The sequence below is a fragment of the Herpailurus yagouaroundi genome, unplaced genomic scaffold (assembly GCF_014898765.1).
Source record: "Herpailurus yagouaroundi ecotype Mexico unplaced genomic scaffold, PumYag 250, whole genome shotgun sequence".
Classification (NCBI taxonomy): Eukaryota; Metazoa; Chordata; class Mammalia; order Carnivora; family Felidae; genus Herpailurus; species Herpailurus yagouaroundi.
Window position 1 is genome coordinate 23,052,450 of NW_024412467.1, and position 22,484 is coordinate 23,074,933.

General features: G+C 46.9%; 2 protein-coding genes and 1 long non-coding RNA gene across 5 annotated transcripts in view; 1 reads left to right on the forward strand and 2 right to left on the reverse strand.

Annotated features, from left to right (window-relative positions):
• Nucleotides 1–206: 206 nt before the first annotated feature.
• On the reverse strand, nt 207–2,280 carry LOC121020549 (uncharacterized). Its single transcript, XR_005786189.1, has 2 exons — nt 2,089–2,280; nt 207–1,519 (listed from the first exon to the last, which is right to left on the reverse strand). It is a non-coding gene; the product is annotated as an uncharacterized LOC121020549 (long non-coding RNA).
• A 1,106-nt stretch (nt 2,281–3,386) lies between these two features.
• On the forward strand, nt 3,387–7,345 carry TUBB2A (tubulin beta 2A class IIa). Its single transcript, XM_040460643.1, has 4 exons — nt 3,387–3,543; nt 4,829–4,937; nt 5,292–5,402; nt 6,089–7,345. The coding sequence occupies exons 1-4, from the start codon at nt 3,487–3,489 to the stop codon at nt 7,147–7,149; spliced, it is 1,338 nt and encodes a 445-aa protein (XP_040316577.1). The 5' UTR covers nt 3,387–3,486; the 3' UTR covers nt 7,150–7,345.
• A 1,083-nt stretch (nt 7,346–8,428) lies between these two features.
• Nucleotides 8,429–22,484, reverse strand: part of BPHL (biphenyl hydrolase like) — a 38,310-nt gene continuing 24,254 nt past the window's right edge. For all 3 annotated transcript variants that reach the window (XM_040460646.1, XM_040460644.1, XM_040460645.1), the window contains exons 6-7: nt 19,751–19,874; nt 8,429–8,562 (exon numbers count right to left, since the gene is read on the reverse strand). In XM_040460646.1, the coding sequence (XP_040316580.1) occupies nt 8,509–8,562; nt 19,751–19,874 (178 nt within the window). In that variant the 3' untranslated portion in view covers nt 8,429–8,508. The remainder of the gene's footprint in view (nt 8,563–19,750; nt 19,875–22,484) is intronic.

The window sequence follows — 22,484 nt, forward strand, 5'->3', positions numbered from 1 at the left end:
GAGGAAGCACTTTAGGTGCTTTAAGTAAATTTCCTCCATCTTCATAAAGAAATGCTTTTATTCAAAAGCGTGAAGATGTGTGCTCACAGCACACATATAGCAGGCAAGGCTATTTTAGACGAGTTTCACAGGAAACAGAAGTGGAAGTGCTTTGTCCCCTGGACCTCCTCTGAGGACACAAACAAATACACTGTGAGACTGTTCCAGAATAATTCATACAACTTTACTGCTGGAATGGCTCTTGGGTTTTCATTATTCTACTGATGCTCAAAATTTCAGAATCCCAATTAAATCTCTCTCAACCAGATCACATGTGTCGCGTTAGAGATGGCATCCACTGAGAGCAATGTTCGTCATCATCCCACATCTCCAGGGTGCTTTCACAAGACTCCTCTCATGGAAGGCAGGAAATAAGAACAGCCCAGCAGAGCGAAACGTGAGATCCTGAGTCCCTCTGTAAAATGCAGGCCCGGCCCAGCCTTCTACTGGGAATTCACTCCTTTCCTTTCCAGTCTGAATTTTGTCATCATCACCCCAAAGTGCCTTCAGGGCAGGGATGGCTCAAACACTCGACAGTGACATCAAGTCCAAAGCAGGAAATGACAGGTGGCAGGAGGATGTTGGCTCTCCTCCCCCACCACCCTGCCCAACAGCCAGAAGATCTGCTCCTTTTTATACAGGAGCGTAGGGGAGAAAACCACCTTTCCCCAAAGCTTGCCAAAAGCCTGTTCCAGGGAAGGGGCGGATCAGTGGGCCTCGTGTCCCCTGTTATCATCTGCATGGGTGCTGTGCAGCATAGCTTTGCTGTGTGACAATGTGGTGGTGCTGGCGACGCCCACATGGAGGAGAGTTGGAGCTCACAGCCATCGGATGAGTCACCTGAGGCTGGGCAGGCATTATTTAAAAATCTGCCTGTGTGCTTCTTTGATTATATTCCAACAGACAACAGGGGCGGGGACTGGGGGAGGAGTGAGCAGAGGAGAAAGCAGGCTGGGTGCAGACTGGGTGGCGGGAGGAGGGAGCCTCGGCCAAGGACATTTGTTGCCAGTAATCCACGGGCAGTCCTCATGTGCCTGGGCCTGCTGTAATCAATGTTGTCATTTATTTATTGACTGCATGTTCACTAAACGTCCAGCTCACATTGTGTCTCACATACACAACATAACAAAAACAGATTTCCATGTTTCGGATATGGTAACAGAGGCTCAGAGAAGGTAGGTGATGTGCTTAAGGACCCAACCAAAACAAAGCAGAGGGGGCACCATCCGTGAGGGTGATCTAGCCCTCCACAGGTAGGGAAAAGCACCCGTGTCAGGGTCCCATGTCCCCAGTAAGGTCCCTATCAGGTCACATCTTCTGCTATTTGGCCCCAAGTCCCCATCTTGAAGGCAACAACAAGGCCAGAGGCAATTATCTCCAGAAAATTTTTGTGGCACTGTGCTATTGGTGAAGTTACCTGGGGCAGGGCCATTCTCTGGAGGGGACCAAGCTTGGCTGGTCATGAAGAGTCCAAGATGTCCTAGTTGGAGGCAGACATGGGGAGAAGGTAGGAGGCCAGGCCTTAGGAACCTGGGAACAGCATCAGTGGGATGGACTGTGTACTGGGGGCCCATCTGCAAGGGGAGGGAGGGGAGGAGAGAGCCTAGGAAACCCATCCCTTTCTGAGACAGGGCATCAGGCACCTGACTGGTTCTGAGAGGACCCCAAAGGACTGGCTTCTTAAAGCAGGTGTGATGAAGCCATGGCACTGCCCGCCTCTGATATATGCCCACTATTAACATGGCAAGCAGGCTTCCTACTTATAACGACAGCATCAGCTTGGTTTTATGGGGGGCAGTTTTGCTCCATAAACTTGACTTGCTTTCATATAGAGCTTCTCATTTCCTACTCACAAAGCTGGCTGCAGGGCACCTATAATTATCATCATTTTATAGTTGGAGAAACTGGCCCCAGAGAGGAAAAGGAGTATGTGCAGGGAAACAAAAACAGTCCCCAGGTCCCTGCTCACCTAGCCCAATGTTCAGGATCATCTTTGAGAATAATTAAGATTGGGTGTTACGTCAACCTGACCAAGCCTTTAAAACTCACCTGGGCTTTGTCTTTGTAGAAGGAATCTAGATGTCCTCACTTACTAGCTTTGTAGCTAGTCAGCTCTTTGAGCCTCCTTCTTCGAGCTGCGAAATTGGGAGAGTCATTACATTTACTCTAGAACAGGGCTGTTCAATAGAAATACCACATGAGTCACAAAGGTAACAAATTTTTCCAGTAGTCACTACTAGTGCAGCAGTCATTTAAAAAGGTAAAGAAAAATGAGTGAAATTAATTTTAAAAATAGATCCACAATATTATTTTGATATGTAATCAATATACAAAAGTAGTAATGGAATGTTTTACAGCCGTTTAACGTGCTCAGTCCACGAAATCCAGTGAATACTTACACTTAAAGCACATCTCAATTTAGACTACCTACATTTCAAGTGTTTAGTAGTCACACGTGGCTGGTGGCCTTTGAACCAGACTGGGCAGCTCTATAAGGCTGCGGTGAGCTCCAGGTGACATACTGAATGCAAGGCACACATACCTGGGCTGATGTGTGGCTAGAATATCCTCTCTGACACACACTCTCGCACGCAGAATTTTCCACATTTAAGTGGTTTTTATGAAGAAGACCCAAAGCAGACTGAGACAAATCCAGCACCCTCCCAAACCAACCACCTTCCTCACAAGTAGAAGGAAAATGCCACCCTGCCATCCTTGGTTTCCTTGAACACAGTTCCCATCTGCTCTCACCGAGAAACCCCTCACTCTTCCCCACCCTGCGCCCCCTCCCCTCGTTTAGACTAGCTGCGAATTCCCACCCTAAATAGAAAAAGAATGCGGCCGGGACTCGGGGACCCTGCCTAGAGAGGCAGGCAGGAAAGCTTAGCGAACAGACCTAGAGCCCACTATCACTCCTAGTCTCCCTCCTCCAAAGGGTACTCGCTGCCTCTCGCCCTTCCGAGGAGGCGAGGACCCCTTTTGGAGGCAGCCCCTCCCCCTGGTTCCGCGACCCAGGTTTCCAGCCCCTCTCGGGTATCCAGAGTGGAAAGGTGGGTGTGGATGCAGTTTACTGAAGGACCCAGTTCAAGGGTGGGGCAGCGTCCGTGGATCGAGCCGACCGCGGCTGGCTGGGCCCGATGCCGCGACACCGCCCTTGGCCGCCGGACGAAGGTGCCGGGCGCCCTCCCTGCAGTCAGCAGTCAGGCCGGAGCGCCCCCGCACCTCGCACCGCGCCCCAGCTCCCCCTCGCGGTGCCGCAGTCCCCGCGGCGCCGCCCCCAGCCCCGCCCTCCATTACGTCATCGCAGGCCAGACCGGGGAGGGGACCAGTCCCCCCATATAAAAGGCTGGGCTGGGGGGCGGCGACTGGTCTCTGCTGCGGAGTCCGCCGGTCGCGCCGTGCACAGCTCCGAGGGCCAGCGCCTCCACCCTCTCCGCAGCCGGCACCATGCGCGAGATCGTGCACATCCAGGCGGGCCAGTGCGGCAACCAGATCGGCGCCAAGGTGGGCGCACCGCCCGGCAGGGGCTGGGCAGGGGGCGGCAGGCCCCGAGGGTGCGGACCCGGGTCAGGGGCGGCGGGACCCCAGGGTGCAGGGAAGGGGCCGGGGGGAGGCGGCGGTAGCCCGCCGGCCCGGTGGCGCATTCTCGGCGCGGCCGCCGGGCGGGGCCCAGGAAGCCACACAACCTGCCACGATGCGCGCGGCGACGCAGTTGTGTGTGCCTTTAATCAAGGCCTTTTGAAATTTCCTCGGACACGGCCCTTCTGCCAGACGTAGTCGACATTACCCTGGATGTATTACTCTCTGAAATTTGGGTAGGGGCAGAGGTCTTATTAATCCAGTGGCCTCATGTGGAATTCAATTTGTTTATTTTCCTTTATAGTTTGAATGAAAAAAATGCAATGTCATTGGGGTGACAAGCTAGAGAGACTTCTTGTCGGGTTACAAAGACGAGGATGTTAGATAATTTCCCTAATATGAGCACCATCTGGACGTGATGATACATAATGTCAGAGTCTGACTTCCTGTCTGGAAGGCGGCAGGTGACCGTCCTGGGGCTGGGACTTCCCACCGCAGTGGGCGAGGCAGGAGCCAGCGTGGTGCAAGGGTGTGGGCGGGCGCCTGGACAAGGACGTGGTCTCTTTCAGAACCGCCATATTGCCCACCCCAACCTCCCCGCCCCCTTTCCTGCTGCAAATTCACAATGGAGCCTGTGCCCTCAGCGTGCCCTGCTCTGGCCACTGTCCCCAATCGGGCTCCCAGATTCCTCCTGCCTGCCCTTCCCCAACCATCCCCTGCTGGGGGCAGGGGCGACAGGCCACAGGATGTCAGTGGTAGAAAACTGTGCTGCCTGGAGGGCTGGGTGGGGTTTGTGCCAGGAGACATTGATCCCTGGAGGCAGTCTCTCAGGGTGGGGTCCAAGTGGTCCTTGGTCCTGGGTGGCAGGACCCGTCCATCAGCTGGGATGCTGTGACATTCAGCCCTGCCTGGGGGTGATGGCCTCCCCAGCATCCATAGCTTTCCCTAGAAGGGGATCTGCTGGGCTCACCCTCCTGGTTCAGTGCCCTTCCCAGCTTTGCAGTCTGTCGCCATAATATGGCCGATGCTCTGCAGATTTCCAAGCCCCTCTGCAGCAGCTGCTGGAGGAACAGGGGCTTGGGCCTATAGGACTCCTCCACTGTCTGACCACAATGGCCACTGTTCCAAGGACATGACAGGGAGAAAAGGGCCATCCTTCTTGATATTTAGGATGCTAGGCCGTCATGTGTTTTTTTTTTTTTCTCCCCAGTTTTGGGAGGTCATCAGTGATGAGCATGGGATCGACCCCACTGGCAGTTACCATGGAGACAGTGACTTGCAGCTGGAGAGAATCAATGTGTACTACAACGAAGCTGCTGGTGATTATTACAGTGTTTTTTGTTTGGTTTTGTTTTTTGCCCAGTCAACCTTGCTTTGCATACCGTGGCAGACGGAATGTGCTAGGAACATACAAATGCCAAAGACATGCTTCTTGCATTCATTTTAAATGTCAACTGGCAAAAATACACTTTATAGTTCCTTACGACTCCTGCATGTTTGCCATGACTAAGCATGCCATCATCTCTTTTAAAGCAGAAAAGCACCTCTGCTCACTTTTGCCTCAGATGCTAGAATTTTCTCTAATGATTCTGCCGTGAAAGGCACATAGAGCACAGTCTTGCCTGTGATTCCCTTGCCCACTGCAGGTCTAAGTCTGGCTCTGTTCCCCACAGGTAACAAATACGTACCTCGGGCCATCCTGGTGGATCTGGAGCCAGGCACCATGGACTCGGTCAGGTCTGGACCATTTGGCCAGATCTTCAGGCCAGACAACTTCGTGTTCGGTATGTAGTCCTGATCCATGGCAAATGGCTCAGTGAGTCTCCTTTCTCAACACTGTGGAAATCATCGTTCTTGGTGCTGAATGCTAAGGTGGAGATTGTGTGTCCATGGACAGCCTTGGGTCCTGGCCACTTCTCTGGCCCCTCTCTAGGCAGCTCAAAGAGCTGTCAGCCTGCAGAGGGCTTCTATGGTGCTCCTACTACAGAGCAGCCCGTGGCAGTAAAGAATACTGAGCAGTGATGAACCTTCCAACAGGAAGGGTAACAGGCTGCCGGTAATGTCAGAGGGCCCGAGACAGCAGGTAACCACTTCAGGAAGCCAAAGGCCAAAGGCACAGGTTGTGACCAGAAGTGGAGACAGCAGCTTGGAGCCCATCTTCTTTTTGGATCATATTGTACCCTTGCCCTTGCCTGTTTATTAAACCTATTCACAGAAGCTTCCTGTTCCTAATTTTAAAACCAGTTGGGTTTTGTTAAACCGTCTTCTTGATCAGTTAATAACTCCATGTGAATAAACTTGCTTATGATCTCCAGTGTTTTTGAAGATCATGGATGTATAGAAAATTTTCTGTAAGAAAGCATATCTAAAAGAGAAGAGTCTGCAATTCCAAGATTAGTCTATAGTCAAAATGAAAGAATTCAGATTTCCTTATGTTTTAGTGTCTAATATTCTCCTTTCCCTCTGGCAGGCCAGAGCGGTGCTGGAAACAACTGGGCAAAGGGCCACTACACAGAGGGAGCCGAGCTGGTCGACTCGGTCCTGGACGTGGTGAGGAAGGAATCAGAAAGCTGTGACTGTCTGCAGGGCTTCCAGCTGACCCACTCGCTGGGGGGCGGCACAGGGTCTGGGATGGGCACCCTGCTCATCAGCAAGATCCGGGAGGAGTACCCCGACCGCATCATGAACACCTTCAGCGTCATGCCCTCTCCCAAGGTGTCAGACACGGTGGTCGAGCCCTACAACGCCACCCTGTCGGTGCACCAGCTGGTGGAGAACACAGATGAAACCTACTCCATTGACAACGAGGCTCTGTACGACATCTGCTTCCGTACCCTGAAACTGACCACCCCCACGTACGGCGACCTCAACCACCTGGTGTCGGCCACCATGAGCGGGGTGACCACCTGCCTGCGCTTCCCGGGCCAGCTGAACGCCGACCTGCGCAAGCTGGCCGTGAACATGGTGCCCTTCCCGCGCCTGCACTTCTTCATGCCCGGCTTCGCGCCGCTCACCAGCCGGGGCAGCCAGCAGTACCGCGCGCTGACGGTGCCTGAGCTGACCCAGCAGATGTTCGACTCCAAGAACATGATGGCCGCGTGCGACCCGCGCCACGGCCGCTACCTGACCGTGGCTGCCATCTTCCGCGGCCGCATGTCCATGAAGGAGGTGGACGAGCAGATGCTCAACGTGCAGAACAAGAACAGCAGCTACTTCGTCGAGTGGATCCCCAACAACGTGAAGACGGCCGTGTGCGACATCCCGCCGCGCGGCCTCAAGATGTCGGCCACCTTCATCGGCAACAGCACGGCCATCCAGGAGCTGTTCAAGCGCATCTCGGAGCAGTTCACGGCCATGTTCCGGCGCAAGGCCTTCCTGCACTGGTACACGGGCGAGGGCATGGATGAGATGGAGTTCACCGAGGCCGAGAGCAACATGAACGACCTGGTGTCCGAGTACCAGCAGTACCAGGACGCCACGGCCGACGAGCAGGGCGAGTTCGAGGAGGAGGAGGGCGAGGACGAGGCTTAAGGACTTCTCAAATACATCGTGCATCTTTAGTGAACTTCTGTTGTCCTCAATCAAGCATGGTCTTTCTATTTGTATACTATGGTGCTCAGTTTTGCCTCTGTCAGAAATTCACACTGTTGATGTAATAATGTGGAACTCCTAAAAATTACAGTATTGTCTAAGATATCTATACTAATAAAAAAGCATGTGTCTAAAACGGTGTGGTCTCTTTTTTCATTTCAGGTAATTTTTATTCCACTAAATGCTTTTTTTGGTTTTTAACTCACTACATCTTATCTTTTTTTTTCTTTTTTAATATTTATTTGAGAGAGAGCGTGCGCACAAGTGGTGGAGGGGCAGAGGGAGAGGGAGAGAGGATCCAAGCAGGCTCTGCACTGTTAGGGCAGAACTGGACACCAGGCTCAACATCCAGAACAGTGAGCTCATGACTGAGCCACCCAGGTGCCCTTCCAGTAAATGCTTCTGGGTTTAGTCATCTTAACAAAATTGGAGTTTTGTTAAGTATTTTTAAGTTAATGGCTTCTCTGCTCTTTTAATAAAGACAGATATAAAGACATATTTTTCATTTTCACTGACCCCAAGTATTAAAGTAAATGAATCCAGTAAACATGTCCAGGAGTGAATCGAGATTTAAGGACAAAGCAAACCTTCCTCCCTTACTTGCTGTAGTTCCAGCAACCCTTGTGAAAATGTAGTATGGAGGGTCGTGTTTCTCTACTTTGAACAATGTGATAAACACAAGTAAAAAGACCAGCGAAAACTTGTACCTCTCAGATAAAAAGTACAGCATAAATTCAAGATTCAATGTACCCTGAAATAACAGTGATAAATACTCCAAATGCTTCACCTAAGATACAAGAGAAAGTAAATCACAACCAGAATTTATTTTAACTAATGGTAGAATTCACAACTTAATGTTTAAAAAATCAGATCTAATTTTTGTAGCCTTTATAGCTACAAGACTTTAAGTTTGTTTGTGTTTATTCATTTATTTAGAGGGAGTATGAGGGGAGGAGGGGCCGAGAGAAAGTATCCCAAGCAGGCTCTGAGCTGTCAGCACAGAGCATGATGCAGGGCTCGAACTCATGAACCACAAGATCGTGACCTGAGCTGAAATCCAGAAGCAGACACTTAATCCACTGAGCCACCCAGATGCCCCTAGAAGACGTTTTAATAGGTCATTATTTGTGTATGTCTGAGAGTACTTTGCAGGGAGTAGAAAGCATGGGAGGCAGGTGAGGTGAGGTGTGACGGGTGTGTTTCACAGGTGGCAACAGGCTGAAGCCCCACACTAAGGAATGCCCAGCTCCCAGCAGTGGGCATTCTTATTGTAAGAAGTCTTCTGCTAACTTATTGAATTCATTTGCAAAACGTAGATGCAGGTTGTGTTTGCCTTCTGGCATCAAATGCAACCTAAAAAAAAAAAAAAAGCACTTATGATTAATGGCACACAATTTAATCAAACTCTTACCCTTTCTAACATTTCATGAAAATCTGAAGTGGAAAACCTCCCCTTCTTTTCGTGACTACTATTGGGGAGAAAACATAAGATACGTAATACAAACTTTCCCCGAATATAGACTTAAGGGTGAAAGCTTCTTGGGCGTTGACTTAACAGAGCACACACATGGCAACTGTTGGAACTGTATCCTGTAACAAAGAGTTTGACTTTAAATCTGATGAGAGTGGGGGATGTGATTTGGTCATTACCTAGGGAGAAAAAAAAATCCATTTTAATAAGGTTGACTTTAAGAAAGAAGGTTGAGGAGATGATAAAAATACGAAATGTCCAGACTCCACTGGATTGGAACAGGTGAGCTTCTTGGGGTTTCCTACAGTGAAAGCCCAAATCAGAAATCACAGCCCCCACCAGCCTGTTGTTTAAGGCTCAAAATCACTCAGTCATTTTTGGAGGATTGACTAAGTCTGGATACAAGCCACCAGACAAAGGGCAAGTTAAGTGTTCCTTAGGATTGTGAGGGCAGCTGGAGGCGGCATCAGCAACGCTTTGTTCTGCAGCTGTCACAACATGTCTTGTGGCAAACCTCACTGTGCTCATGAGACTTCTTTCAATAAGCTTTTGGTCAAAAGTGGCTGGTTGCAATTTCTTTAATAAAAGCAGTCTTCTCTGAGTTCTGCATTTATTGGCTATAAAAGCGCAGAAATAATAAAAATTTTAAACAAAGCTTTTAGGATATAAGCACAAGTTCAAGCTATTTTATATACAGTTAACAATAGGGACATTAAAAGGGTCATACTGGGGCAAATTGCCTAATTCTCTGACCTTTCAGCAACTGGGGTTTGAGAGCTCTAAGAACTTCAGTGAGCACTAAGGAGGATTTGCAGGGAAAAGGAGCTGGGGAATAGAGCTGTCCTTGGACAATGTTGGACCCCCTGCAACTCCACCACACTGGGTGTGAGGTAGGTGTATGTAGATACACATGATAATCTACTTGAAAAAGGATATATTGTTGGCATCTTTCTGAGGTCATGGGGAAAGCTAATAATGCCATTAATAGCCAGAACACTCCAAATTCAATTTTAATGTGGTTCAGGAAATAAAGGATAAGCTGCACCAACCCCAAAGACAGGACCCCAGTTGTGCTACACAAGGAACAAGGGCTTGCAGGGATGCTCAGGGTCTCCATTTTTAGAAGGCAGAAAATAACAAACTGCAAGGATATTGAAAGGTCATAGAAGGACATGTCTAGACTAAACTGAATATATACTAACTGAACTCTGAAGCAGAGGAACCCCGACCTGCCAAAGCTGGACGTTTTCCTTCGTGGGTAGTCAAGCTGGTTATCACACGCTCTACCCTGTTGCTACAATTTTCTCAGGATTCCCAAGGAAGAAGAGACACCTACTGTGAATCTCTTCTGTTTTTTAGCCTGTGCTCCTGCACTATTCATGTGGTAATCTCTATAGGTCTCAGGTAAAGAAAAACTAGGTCCCCTTCATTAAAAATAGTGGAGGCCTGTTTTGAGGCATCTACATTCAGAACTGCACTGGACTGTGGATAGGTGGGTGGATGGATGGGGTTATGAAGAAAATCACTCTTCTCCTTGATACATTTGGGAGGTCATTTCAAGGTCCTTAGTATATCCTTGGCCTTTAGGTCTGACACAGGATTCACTACACTTAACACTTACCAAGTGTACCTCTTTGGGAACAGTCACCTGGACAGGCATAAATATGTAGATGTCAAGGCAATGTAGCAGTGTACTGCTGAGGGAGCTTCTCACCCAAATAACAAAAGGAACTAATCCCATGCTCTGTGTTTTCAAACAACCACATTTTCCAGGAAAACCAGTAGCAAGTCCCCCACAATCAAACACATGGCTCAGCTGGAAATGAAGGGGCCTCCTGCTTGCTGGGGCCGGCTCCTGCCTGCATTTGGCTCCTTTAGAAAAAGAGATGTGATTCTAGATCTTCTCAGCAACAGAAATGTGTCTAATCCCACAGTATAAATTCAGTGGTGGTTTTACCTCTGTTTGAGAACACTCCTTCCAGGATGCTCTTCACAGATGAGGTGACGAAGGAGAAACACCCTGGCCCCACTATATTACCTCTCCTTCCTCAGTCTAACCTTCTACAGCTTTCAAGTTAAGCTCGGAGAGCTACAGACAGGAACAGGCAATAAGTAATGCACTATAGTTTTTTCCTTCACTTTGGATATGATAAACCTCTACATCATATATGAACCCATAAAGTTGTTAGTTAAGTCTAAGCATTTCTGTTTTAACCAAAAACCAAAGTAGTCGTTCTTTGTACCTGGAGCTCTTCCCCTATGAAAACTGGACAGCAATGTGACTCACAGGGAGGCCTTCTCTCTTTCAGGCATTCCTCCCCAGGCCATCCAAACCTGGCTGCCAACAACATCCCCTTTCAATTCTTTATTCTCTGCTTGCTATCTATCAATGTATCTATCCATCTATTTATTATGTTCTTTATTTTGAGAGAGACAGCGTGAGCACGGGGTGGGGGGGGGGGGGGACACAGGGAGAGAAGAACAAAGGATCCGAAGCAGGCTCTGTGCTGACAGCAGTGAACCTGATGCAGGTCTCCAACTCACAAACTATGAGATCATGACCTGAGCCGAAGTCGGAGGCTCAACCGACTGAGCCACCCAGGCGCCCTCTCTGTTCCTTTTAGAGAGCCCATCTAAGAAAAGGGTGATAATGGATGGGCCATAATTCCCTTCAAACTGGTAAAGCAGGGGTGTAGAGCATGGCCTCCCAGCCTGCATCTTCCCCAGCAGGCTCTCTCCTCTCAGCCAGAGGGCAGCCAGGCCCAAGTAGATGTTTGGGAAAGGCGGAAGTAGAGATCTTGCTGCGAAGTTTCTTCTCTCAAATGCAACCTTGTCTCAAGCATTAGAAAGAAACAAAACTTCCTCAGAGGCTGTTTTTCTAGTAATGCCACAGCTAGGAACAGACCCCTCTGGGCTGTCGGGGTCTACCAGATGGATGCTTGTAACTCGTGTGTGGAGACACAAGCCTTGCCAAACCTGGGGGATTACAAGGGCCAAGTAGGGGCCTTCTGACTGGACTGAGAGCTTTCTTTGGGTCACAGCTGCATGTTATTGGAAGTGATACCACAGGGTTAAAGGCATGGGCAGTATGGGGTCAGGACATGTCCAGTCTAATCAACATGGGATCTATACTAGCAAGTTACTTCATCTCCTGAAACCACAATTCCTCATCTGGAAAAGGGGGATGAGTAACAGCATCTACCCCCATAGGATTATTCTGATGACAAAATGCATATGAGGCTCATAGTACGGGATCTCTGGGCACACAGTGACCAATAAATGTTTGCTATTGTTTTCTTATTCTTATTGAATTGTACTTTACACTTTACAATGTGCAAAAGTCCTTACAAAGGTTCTAATTATGTATGGCATATTAATGAAATGCTCTGACTTGGGAGCATAATCTATTTACATTTGGCTAACACAATCCACTCCAGTTGGAGAGATTTTACAACATGTCACGGTAAGTCTTGTCTAGAAAGGATGAGACCCCACTCTCACTACAATGCAAAGGATTCAGCTTTGTAAGGATGAGCCTAATCCTGTTTGGAGTTAATCTTGTAACCTGACCCTAAGTGGGATCTTGAGCTGATTGCTTTCCCTTCAACCACAGCAGCAAACAGTTAGAGATGAGGCACTAGAGGGAGCACCTGCAGGAGGAAGGGATGGGGAGAGCTAGAGAGAAAGTCATCCAGGGCAGTTAGAGGGGAGGGCATATCTCCCCTCCCCTGTCACATATTTGGGGTTGGCCTAGAAGTGGAAGCCAAGGCAGCCATCCCTGCTTACTGTCCACCTACTCCCAGTAACCTGGCTCACTTTACCACAGAGCTAAAAACAAACCTTTGTCCTCAGCATGAATCTCTGTCACCTAGGTCAATTCATCTCACCCCCGCTCATGTGCATCTCCTCCTGGCCTGCACTGGAGGTCTGGGGCCATCTGACCTCTGATGGCCAGACTTGAAGAGCCCAGGAAGCTACAGAGAGAAGTCCCTTCCTCTCTTCTTCCCTTCCATGAGTCAGAGGACAGAACCTGGCCCACTGCCTAGACAACCTAATCACGTGTACCCTCACTGCCAGCCTGCTGGCACATCCTCCAGTGAACCTACCACAGGCCAAGACCTCTGTGGAGAATGCCTGTACCTTTGCCCTCCCCACTGTGATGGTTGGTTTTATGTGTAAACTTGACTGAGCCATGGATGCCCTGATTTTTGATCAAACATTGTTCCGGGTGTTTCCATGAGGGTGTTTTTGGATGAGATTAACATTTAAATCATTAGAATTCAGTGAAGTAGATTGTCCTCCCTGATATAGGTGGGCCACATCCAATCAGTTGAAGGTCTGAATAGAAGAAAAAGGCTGGTCCCCCCCACCCCCCCAGATAAGAGGAAATGCTTCCTGCCTGACTGCTTTCAAACTGAGACATCAACTTTTTCTTGCTTTTGGACTCAAACTGAAACACTGACTCTTTCTGGTTCTCAGGCCTTCGGTCACACTGGAACCACACCATTGGCTCTCTCAGGTCTCCAGTTTGCTAGATGTTCCAGCTTGCCCACTGAAGATCTTGGACTTCTCAGCTTCCATAATTTCACGAGCCAATTCCTATTCCATATAGTAAATCAACCTGTGTGTGTGTTATTTTCTTTTAAAAATTTTTAAAATGTTTTTATTTATTTTTGAGAGAGAGAGAGACAGAGCATGATCAGGGGAGGGGCAGAGAGAGAGAGGGGGAGACACAGAACCCGAAGCAGGCTCCTGGCTCTGAGCTGTCAGCACAGAGCCTGACACGGGGCCCGAACTCATGGACTGTGAGATCATGAGCTGAGCTGAAGTCAGACACCCAACCAACTGAACCACCCAGGAGCCCCTGTGTGTGTGTGTTATGTGTATCCTATTGGTTCTGTTTCTCTGGAGAACGCTAATACACCCACACACCTGTATTGACAATGGTGCTGAAAATCCGGTCGAGGGCAGCTTGCCACTGACCTACTCATAAGCCACACCCCAGCTGTCTCCTAGGGCCCCTGATCACCTGAACCCACAGCAGCATTCCACCCACAGAAGTGGCAGCTACTGCATACTGAGCTCCTATTAAATCTTAAATGTACAAACAAATGACAGGTATCATCACCATCTTACACACAGGGAAACAGAGGTATAGAAACAGATGCACACTGCTGAAGGGCACACACTTAGTGACAGAGCCAGCACTCAGACCTGGGTCCATCTCCTTCCCTGCCAGGGCATGTAACCACTGCTATGAAGGGTTCCAGGACTCCAACACACCAGTTCTGCTTTCCAGGAAAGACTCCATTTTCCACCTCTCCCCTTTCGTTGACATTGAACCCCAGCTCTTTGCACACTTTACCCATCATTCTTTCCCACCTGACCTGGCTCTCTGGCCCTGGTCTCAGAACATGCAGTTGGGACTCTGCACCACACTTTCTGGGACTGAGTCACCAGTCAATGGCCCTTGTGTGCCTCTCATGTTCTATTTCTTTCAAAGTGTACTAAGCACTTTAAAATGCACTAGACCACATTCTGGGACTGGTGCTGACATGCTCAGCAGGAGGAATATTAAATTTACATGCTAACAGCGGTTAAAAAGGACCAGGTGATCCCAAAAAGATAAGTAATTGGAGGAGGATACATCTGAGTTGCTACCTGAGGCATGAGCACACTTGGCCAGGCCACAGAAGGGGCTGAGGGCTGGAAGGGGATTCCAGGCAAGGTGCTGGTCATCTGCAGCTGGGTCTGAAACCCAGACCCTCGTCTCCGCTGGTCCTCTCATTCCCAAGATCGGAGCACCTCCACAGAAACATAGGATTATGCCCTGAACTGTATCCTCTACGAATCCATATGCTGAAGTCCTAACCCCCACGACCTCAAAGTGTGACTTATTTGGATAGAAGATCTTTAAAGAGGCGATTAATGAGATCATATGAGTGGGCCCCAATCCAATGTGACTGGTATCCTTATAAGAGGAGATGAAGGCACATACACAGAGGGAAGACCACGTAAGGATATAGGAAGAAGAACTATCCATAAGCCAAGGAAAGAAGCATAAGAAGAAATCAACCCTGCTGATACCCTGATCTCAGATTTCCAGCCTCCAGAACTCTGACGGAATAGATTTCTACTGTTTACGCCGCCCAGTGCGATACTTGTTACAGCGGCCCCAGCTGACCAGTATACACTGTAAGCACACATGTAGCTTACTCAGCTGTGTAGTCACATCCTCTTCTGAGTTGGCTCAGCCCCACTGCCTCCTGGGGCCCATCCACTGCAACCCCAAAGGGTTCTGATGGACGCCAACCTCTGCTCAACACAAATCCTCCGAAAGCGAGCCAGGGCTGACCTTAGGGTGATGCCCAAGAAGAAGCTAGCTAGCCAGGGAGGTGGTGAGCCACATCAGGGCTTTTCAGTCTAGGAGGGAGGGCTGGATGAACAGGGAATGCACAGGGGCTGAGGCAGAACAAGAAGAATCAAAGGGACAGGTCTGCTCCCCATCGCTGCTATTATCAGAATAGCTCTTATTTATGTTTTGTATCTTGGACTCCTGCACCAGAGTTTATTAGGAGGAACGGTTCAGCTAAAAACAAATTTTAAAACCACTGAACACGAATGATCTTTAAGGCCTTTTCGCTTCCAAGAGAGTCTACCATTGTTCCTCACATACACATACACAAAAAGAGAGACAAATTGACATAGGAAGCAGGCCTGCTGAACAACCCTGCCCTTCCTTTAGCCTCCTTTTTTTTTTTTAATGTTTATTTATGTTTGAGAGAGAGAGAGAAAGAGAGCAGGGTTGGGGGGGAAGCAGAGAGAGAGAGAGAGGGGGACAGAGGATCTGAAGCAGGCTCTTTGCTGACAGCAGGGAGCCCAATGCGGAGCTCGAACTCACAAACTGTGAGATCATTACCTGAGCTGAAGTCAGACCCTTAACCTACTGAGCCACCCAGCACCCCCCATTTGGCCTCCTTCTGAGAGAAAGGCATTTGTTTCATATGTAATACCTGTTGATATAATCTCTGAAGGGATAGACTGTATCCTTAAATTTAATTATAAATGTACCTAGCAAGATAATGAAATATTAAGTTCACTGGGAACCTGCCACTCTAACCTGCTTCCCTGTTGTCAAATGGCTGAATCTCAAAGGACTCTGGTGCTCAAAGAACCCATTTTCCTTTTGTGGGGTCCAAAATAAACCACCTGTGTTCCAGGTGGGTTCATATTCATGTCCAACATAAAGGGGTCTTTTAGCAGACAAAGGTAAGAGGTATAAAATGCAAACTAGTTGAAGACAATCATTGCCAATAACACTTCACCTTCAACTCACTTGTTCCAAAGAATACTGCTCTAAAAAAATGATCTTTCACAAAATAGTCCACTGAAATAATTAACATCTGAACGGGAAGGGAAAAATTTTTTCCCATATTGATGTATTCTGTTGCTAGGAGATGGGTTTAGAACAGAATTCCTAAATTAAACTTTCTTGCAGACTGACTTTTATTGAACCTGGTTTTCTGAGGGAACACACTGCATTTACCATGAGCGTCAGTGTGCAAAACCTGTCATTTCTGAAGCTAGAAGATAATTAACCAGGTCAGCAAGTATATAATCCAGGCATCTTACCATCATATTAAAATACGAGTATGTTTATGAGAGGCAGCTGTGCTGTGGGGGAAAAGTGCTATATTAGGAGGGGAAAAAAAAAATCTAGGATTTGTCATTTACTAGCTATGCAACCTTAGAAGATTGCTTAACATCTCTTAGCCTTGATTTTTCTCATCTGTAAATGGGGACAATATTTTTTCATAAGTTTGTTATGAAGAGTTATTAGATATTGTATGTAAAATGCCCTTTAAAATATATAATGCTATATGGATATAAAAATTATACAGTTTTATAATAATTATATGTTATTGTAGAATAAGAAGCATGTCCCCTACATTTAAATATTCTTTAAGAAATCTGCTGAAATGTATCATGGAATAATATGATTAAGAAGCAGTGGGTGGCTGTTGCACCTGGGTGGCTCAGCCATCTGAGCGTCTGACTTCGGCTCAGGTCATGGTCTTGCAGTTTGTGAGTTCAATCCCCACATTGGGCTCTCTGCTGTCAGGGCAGAGCCCACTTCAGATCCTATGTTCCCCTCCCTCTGCCCCTACCCCACGTTCACTCTTTCAAAAATAAATAAACATTAAAAAAAAAAAAAAGTAGTGGATGGCTTACACCACACACAAAGATAAATTTACAATGGATTAAGGACCTAAATGTGAGGCCTAAAACTATAAAATCCTAGCAGAAAACACAGGCAGTAATTTCTCTGACATGGACATAGCAACTTCTTACTAATGTCTCCTGAGGCAAGGGAACAAAAGCAAAAATAAACTATTGGGACTACATCTAGATAAAAAGCTTCTGCACAGGGGCACCTGGGTGGCTCAGTTGGTTGGGCGACTGACTTCAGCTCAGGTCATGATCTCACAGTTCATGAGTTCCAGCCCCACGTCGGGCTCTGTGCTGACAGCTCAGAACCTGGAACCTACTTCGTATTCTGTGTCTCCCCCTCTCTCTACCTCTCCCCTGCTCACACTCTGTGTCTCTCTGCCTCTCAATAATAATAAATGTTAAAAAAAAAATTAAAAAGCTTCTGCACAGCAAAGGAAATGATCAACAAAACAAAAAGACAATCTACTGAATGAGAGAAGACATTTGCAAGTGATATATCTGATAAAGGGTTAGTATCCAAAATATGTAAAGAACTTATAAACTCAGCATCCAAAAAACAAATAATCCAATTAAAAAATAAGGCAGAAGACATGAACAGACATTTCTCCAAAGAAGATATCCAGATGGCCAACAGACATGCAAAGATGCATCACTCACCATCAGGGAAATGCAAATCAAAAAATTGCAGGGAGATATCACTTCACACCTGTCAGAATGGCTAAAATCAACAACTCAAGAAACAACAGGTGTTGGCGAGGATGTAGAGAAAGGGGAGTTCTCTTGTTCTGTTGGTGGAAATGCAAACTGATACAGCTACTCTGGAAAACAGTATGGAGTTTCCTCAAAAAGTTAAAAATGGAACTACCCTACCCTAGTAATCACACTACTGAGTATTTATCCCAAAGAATACAAAAACACTCATTCAAAGAGATACATGCATTATATGTTTATAGTAGCATTATTTACAGTAGCCAAATTATAGAAGCAACCCACGAGTCCATCGACTGGTGAACGGATAAAGAAGAGGTGGTATATACACACAATGGAGTATTGTTCAGTTGTAAAAAGAACAAAATCTTGTCATTTGCAAGATGGATCTAGAGAGTATAATGCCAAGTGAAATAAGCCAGTCAGAGAAAAACAAATACCATATGGTTTCAGTCATATGTGATGTTTAAGAAACGAGTAGTGGAAAAAGAGAGACAGAGAGACAAATCAAGAAACAGACTCTTAAGTACAGAGAACAGACTGATGGTTCCCAGAGGGGAGGTGGGTAGGGAATGGGTGAAATAGGTGAACGGGGTTAAGAGTACACTTGTCATGGGGCGCCTGGGTGGTGCAGTCGGTTAAGCGTCCGACTTCAGCCAGGTCACGATCTCGCAGTCCTTGAGTTCGAGCCCCGTGTCAGGCTCTGGGCTGATGGCTCGGAGCCTGGAGCCTGTTTCCGATTCTGTGTCTCCCTCTCTCTCTGCCCCTCCCCCGTTCATGCTCTGTCTCTCTCTGTCCCAAAAATAAATAAAAATGTTAAGAGTACACTTGTCATAATGAGCACTGAGTAATGTGTAGAATTGTTGAATCACAATATTGTACACCTGTAACTAATATTTAGCACTGTTAAATCAGTACATCTGAAACTAATATTTAACTATCCTGGAATTCAAAAAAAATTAATAATTAAAAAAAGAAGTTGTAGAACTGTTTCTGAGTCTGCTTTCCCTGATGGGCTGTTGCATGCACACAGGGCAGGGGCCAGCAAGGACCATGCCAAGCAGTGCTGGTCCACAGTAGACATCAGAAATCAGCTCATAGGGGCGCCTGGGTGGCGCAGTCGGTTAAGCGTCCGACTTCAGCCAGGTCACGATCTCGCGGTCCGTGAGTTCGAGCCCCGCGTCAGGCTCTGGGCTGATGGCTCAGAGCCTGGAGCCTGTTTCCGATTCTGTGTCTCCCTCTCTCTCTGCCCCTCCCCCGTTCATGCTCTGTCTCTCTCTGTCCCAAAAATAAATAAAACGTTGAAAAAAAACAATTAAAAAAAAAAAGAAATCAGCTCATGGATGGGGAGCCTGGGTGGCTCAGTTGGTTGGGTGTCTGACTTCAGTTCAGGTCATGATCTCCCCATTCCTGAGTTCGAGCCCCGTGTTCAGCTCTGTGCTGACAGCTCAGAGCCTGGAGCCTGTTCAGATTCTGTGTCTCCTTCTCTGTCTCTGCCCCCCACCCCCCCCGGCCCCCTGCTCATGCTGTCTCTCTCTCAAAAATAAATAAATTAAAAAAAAACAAAAAAACAAAAAAACAAGGCTCATGGAGGGAAAGAAGAGGAGGGAGGCAAAGAGGGAGGGAGGCAAAGAGGAAGGGAGGGAGGATTTTCTCATTACTAAAGCCAATTCCAAAAGAATTCCAAAGATGTCCAGAGTAATGACAGCATCTCTGGAATTAATATAGTTTCCCTAGGGTCGAAAGTACCTTTATAATGATAAACTAACCTGAAAATTCCCAAATATATAAAAGTGTTTTAATTAACAATGATTGCTATAAATCTAAACCGTCTGCAGTGTTACAGGGCTTACTACCTATTAGCAGATATGCCTTTGCGGCAACATGAAAATAATCCACCCAAGAATTTCTTTCCCTCTGGATACTGGTTACCCACAAATCAGGGCTCCGTGTGCGCCATGGTTCTCTGGAACCCTAAATAGAGCAGTACTATTTATTGACATGGGCAAAATGAGGGGGCGGGTAATACCTTAAAAAACCCCAATCTTCATGCTTCCTTTCCTTACAAGGCTTCTTCCACGCATTTCCTAAGGCGGTAAGGCAGAGCGCTGAAGCAGAGACTGGACTTACCGTGACCCTCTCACATGTTTGTGTATGAAGTCGGCATGGAAACGTGGGACCAGAGGATCCTTCTCCCCATGCACGATTAAGGTGGGGCACTGAACCAGGGGCAGCAAGTGCCGACAGATATTCCCTGAAAGACAAATAGCAAGGATAATCTGCTTCAACGGGACCATCCCAGGAGGTGAGTCAGAAAAGCAGAGAACTGAGACAAATCATGCTTCTCTCCGGACCTCAGTGTCCCTGTCTGTAGAAGAGGTGGTTTGCCTTAGATGGGGTCTGAGGTGGGGGCCCTGGATGGCCCAGTCACTTAAGCCTCAGATTTCAGCTCAGGTCATGATTTCACTGTTCGTGGGTTTGAGCCCCACATCGGGCTCTGTGCTGAGAGCTCAGAGCCTGGAGCCTGCTTTGGTTTCTGTGTCTCCCTCTCCTGCTCCCACTCTGTTTCTCTCTCTCAAAAAAAAAAAATAAACATTAAAAAAAAAAAAAAAAGATGGGGTCTGAGGTGTCTTCCTGTTTCTCTATTTTTTTCCCCTCTGCTTTGGAAGCTCTATTAGTAAACAAGAAGTTCACTTGATTTATAGTCATAATTCATGTAAAATAGGAAAAATAAACAAAAAACCCCACAATTCTTTATATTATATAGAGCAGTCTCCAATTTGCAAAGTGATGGTAGATGCTTGGCATGTGAAAGCTTTTCCCTTGAAATAATGTCTTAAATGGTTCTTGGGCTTCCAGCTAGCCCTTAAAGCTTACATACCTTACTGTGAGGTTAAAATTTACACATGGCAAACCAGCTTCTCTTCATCCCTCCTGCTTCCATGACATTCCTGACTGACATGCTTCGGAGATTATGAGGTCCTCACCCCCATTTGTAACAACATTTCTAAGGTGAATGTGGAACAACCTGGTTCTGGTCCTGTCCTGCTGTTTCCTGCCTGTGAAATCTTGGTAGTTCCTTAGTTATGAGTTTTAGCCTCCTCCTTGGTCAAACAGGGATAGTTACAGTTCTCTGGGGTTAACCATGAGGCTAAAAAGAGATGTCATATTGAAGGTTCTAGGCACCCAGCAGGTACTCCATAAAGCGAGCTCCTTCCTCTCCTTCCTCCTCCCTGCCTCTGCCTGCGTTGAGAAGAAAGTGCTGGGGCTCTGAGAAAGCTGTCCAGGCACCTGGCCTGTCCCTCCCCCTCACTTGGGGGTCACTGCCTGCTAAATGAGAAGGTGGTGGGTTGGCCAGGGAAGTATTTCCCTAGGTCCCAGAAGCTTCCCTCTCCTACCCCTGAAATGACACACACCCACCAATAGTATAATCACTTATTACTGAGCACTATGTGTCAGAAACTGTTCAAGTGGTTTGATGCCCATGAAACACTTCGTCACGTGTTTTAACTCATTTAGTATGTACAATTATTTGTAAACCAAGCACTTTTCTAACGACAGTAATAATAACCTTTTATTAAGCACTTACTCTGTATTTGGTACCGCACCAAAGCTGAACGTACAGAACCTGGTTGGATCCTCACAACAACCTTATGAGGTAGTTGTTAGTATCTCCAGTTCCCAGATAGGAAACTGCAGCTTTGAGAGAAGCTCAAATGAATGAATCTGCCCAATTCATTCTAACAGCAAGCCAAGTGGCAAGGCCACCGTCTGACTCCAAATCTGTGCAGTTAACTCCTCTGCTAAACTGAGCATCCATAAACATGAGGATACAAGTAGGAAGAAAAGGGCTCCTGTCAAATTAGTGAGTGTGGAAGGGAGATACATGGTTTGTTAACAGTCTTGCTATAAGATCATTTACATACTGCTAGCTCCTCTATATTTTGGCATTTCCCCTCCCTTCTCTTTCATTTTTTTAAAAACTATATTTAATTTTTTTTAATTTTAGGTTTACAGCGAAATTGAGTGGAAGGTACAGGGATTTCCCTTGTCCCCCTGCCCCCCCCCCCATGCACAGCTTCCCCTACTATCAACATCCCCCACCATAGAGTCCAGAGTTTACATTAGGGGCCACTCCTGTTGTTGTACATTCTGTGGGTCTGAACAAATGTATAACGACATGCATCCATCGTTATGGTGTCACAGAGTATTTTCACTGCCCTCAACATCCTGTTCTGGCCATTCTAATAGGTGAGCAGTGGGATCCTGTTATTTGGCTCATCTTTTTAATCAGGTTGTTTGTTTTCTTATTGTTCAGTTGTAAGAGTTCTTGGCACATTTGGATAACAGTGCTTGATCACATGTGTCTTTTGCAAATGTTTTCTCCAGGTCTGTGGCTTGTCTTTTCATTCTCTTGATGGTGTTTTTCGCAGAGTGGAAGGTTTAAATTTTAACAAACACAGGGCATAGTTTTGAACTGCTGATTTAATTCTGCTTCTACCTTCGAATCTTCCTACCACTTCAGCTCTCTTGTCAGGAAAGCAAAAAAGTTTACATTTCAAAAGTTTGCCTTCTTTAATGGAGAACTGTCTTAGACATCTTTTACGGCATTTTTAAGAGCTGAGGGAAACACATTTCCAAGACCTATTTCTATGGGTGGGTACTTCATTTGAACAGGATATATTTACTGTTTTGAACTTAAACCAAAAAAAGTAACATTTTCAAATGCCCTTTTCATTGTGAAAGTTTTGATAGGTGACTCACTCTGGAAATGATTACCTAATAGATCAAACTGGCCCTTCAACTGCAGCCATTCTGTAACTGAATTGTGCTCCCAGATTAGATCTTAGCTACCCTCTATTCT

Coding starts and splice junctions, on each gene's coding strand:
- TUBB2A (XM_040460643.1), top strand. CDS start 3,487: ATGCGCGAGATCGTGCACATCCAGGCGGGCCAGTGCGGCAACCAGATC. Junction 4,938..5,291: donor GTACTACAACGAAGCTGCTG/GTGATTATTACA, acceptor TGTTCCCCACAG/GTAACAAATACGTACCTCGG. Junction 5,403..6,088: donor GCCAGACAACTTCGTGTTCG/GTATGTAGTCCT, acceptor TCCCTCTGGCAG/GCCAGAGCGGTGCTGGAAAC.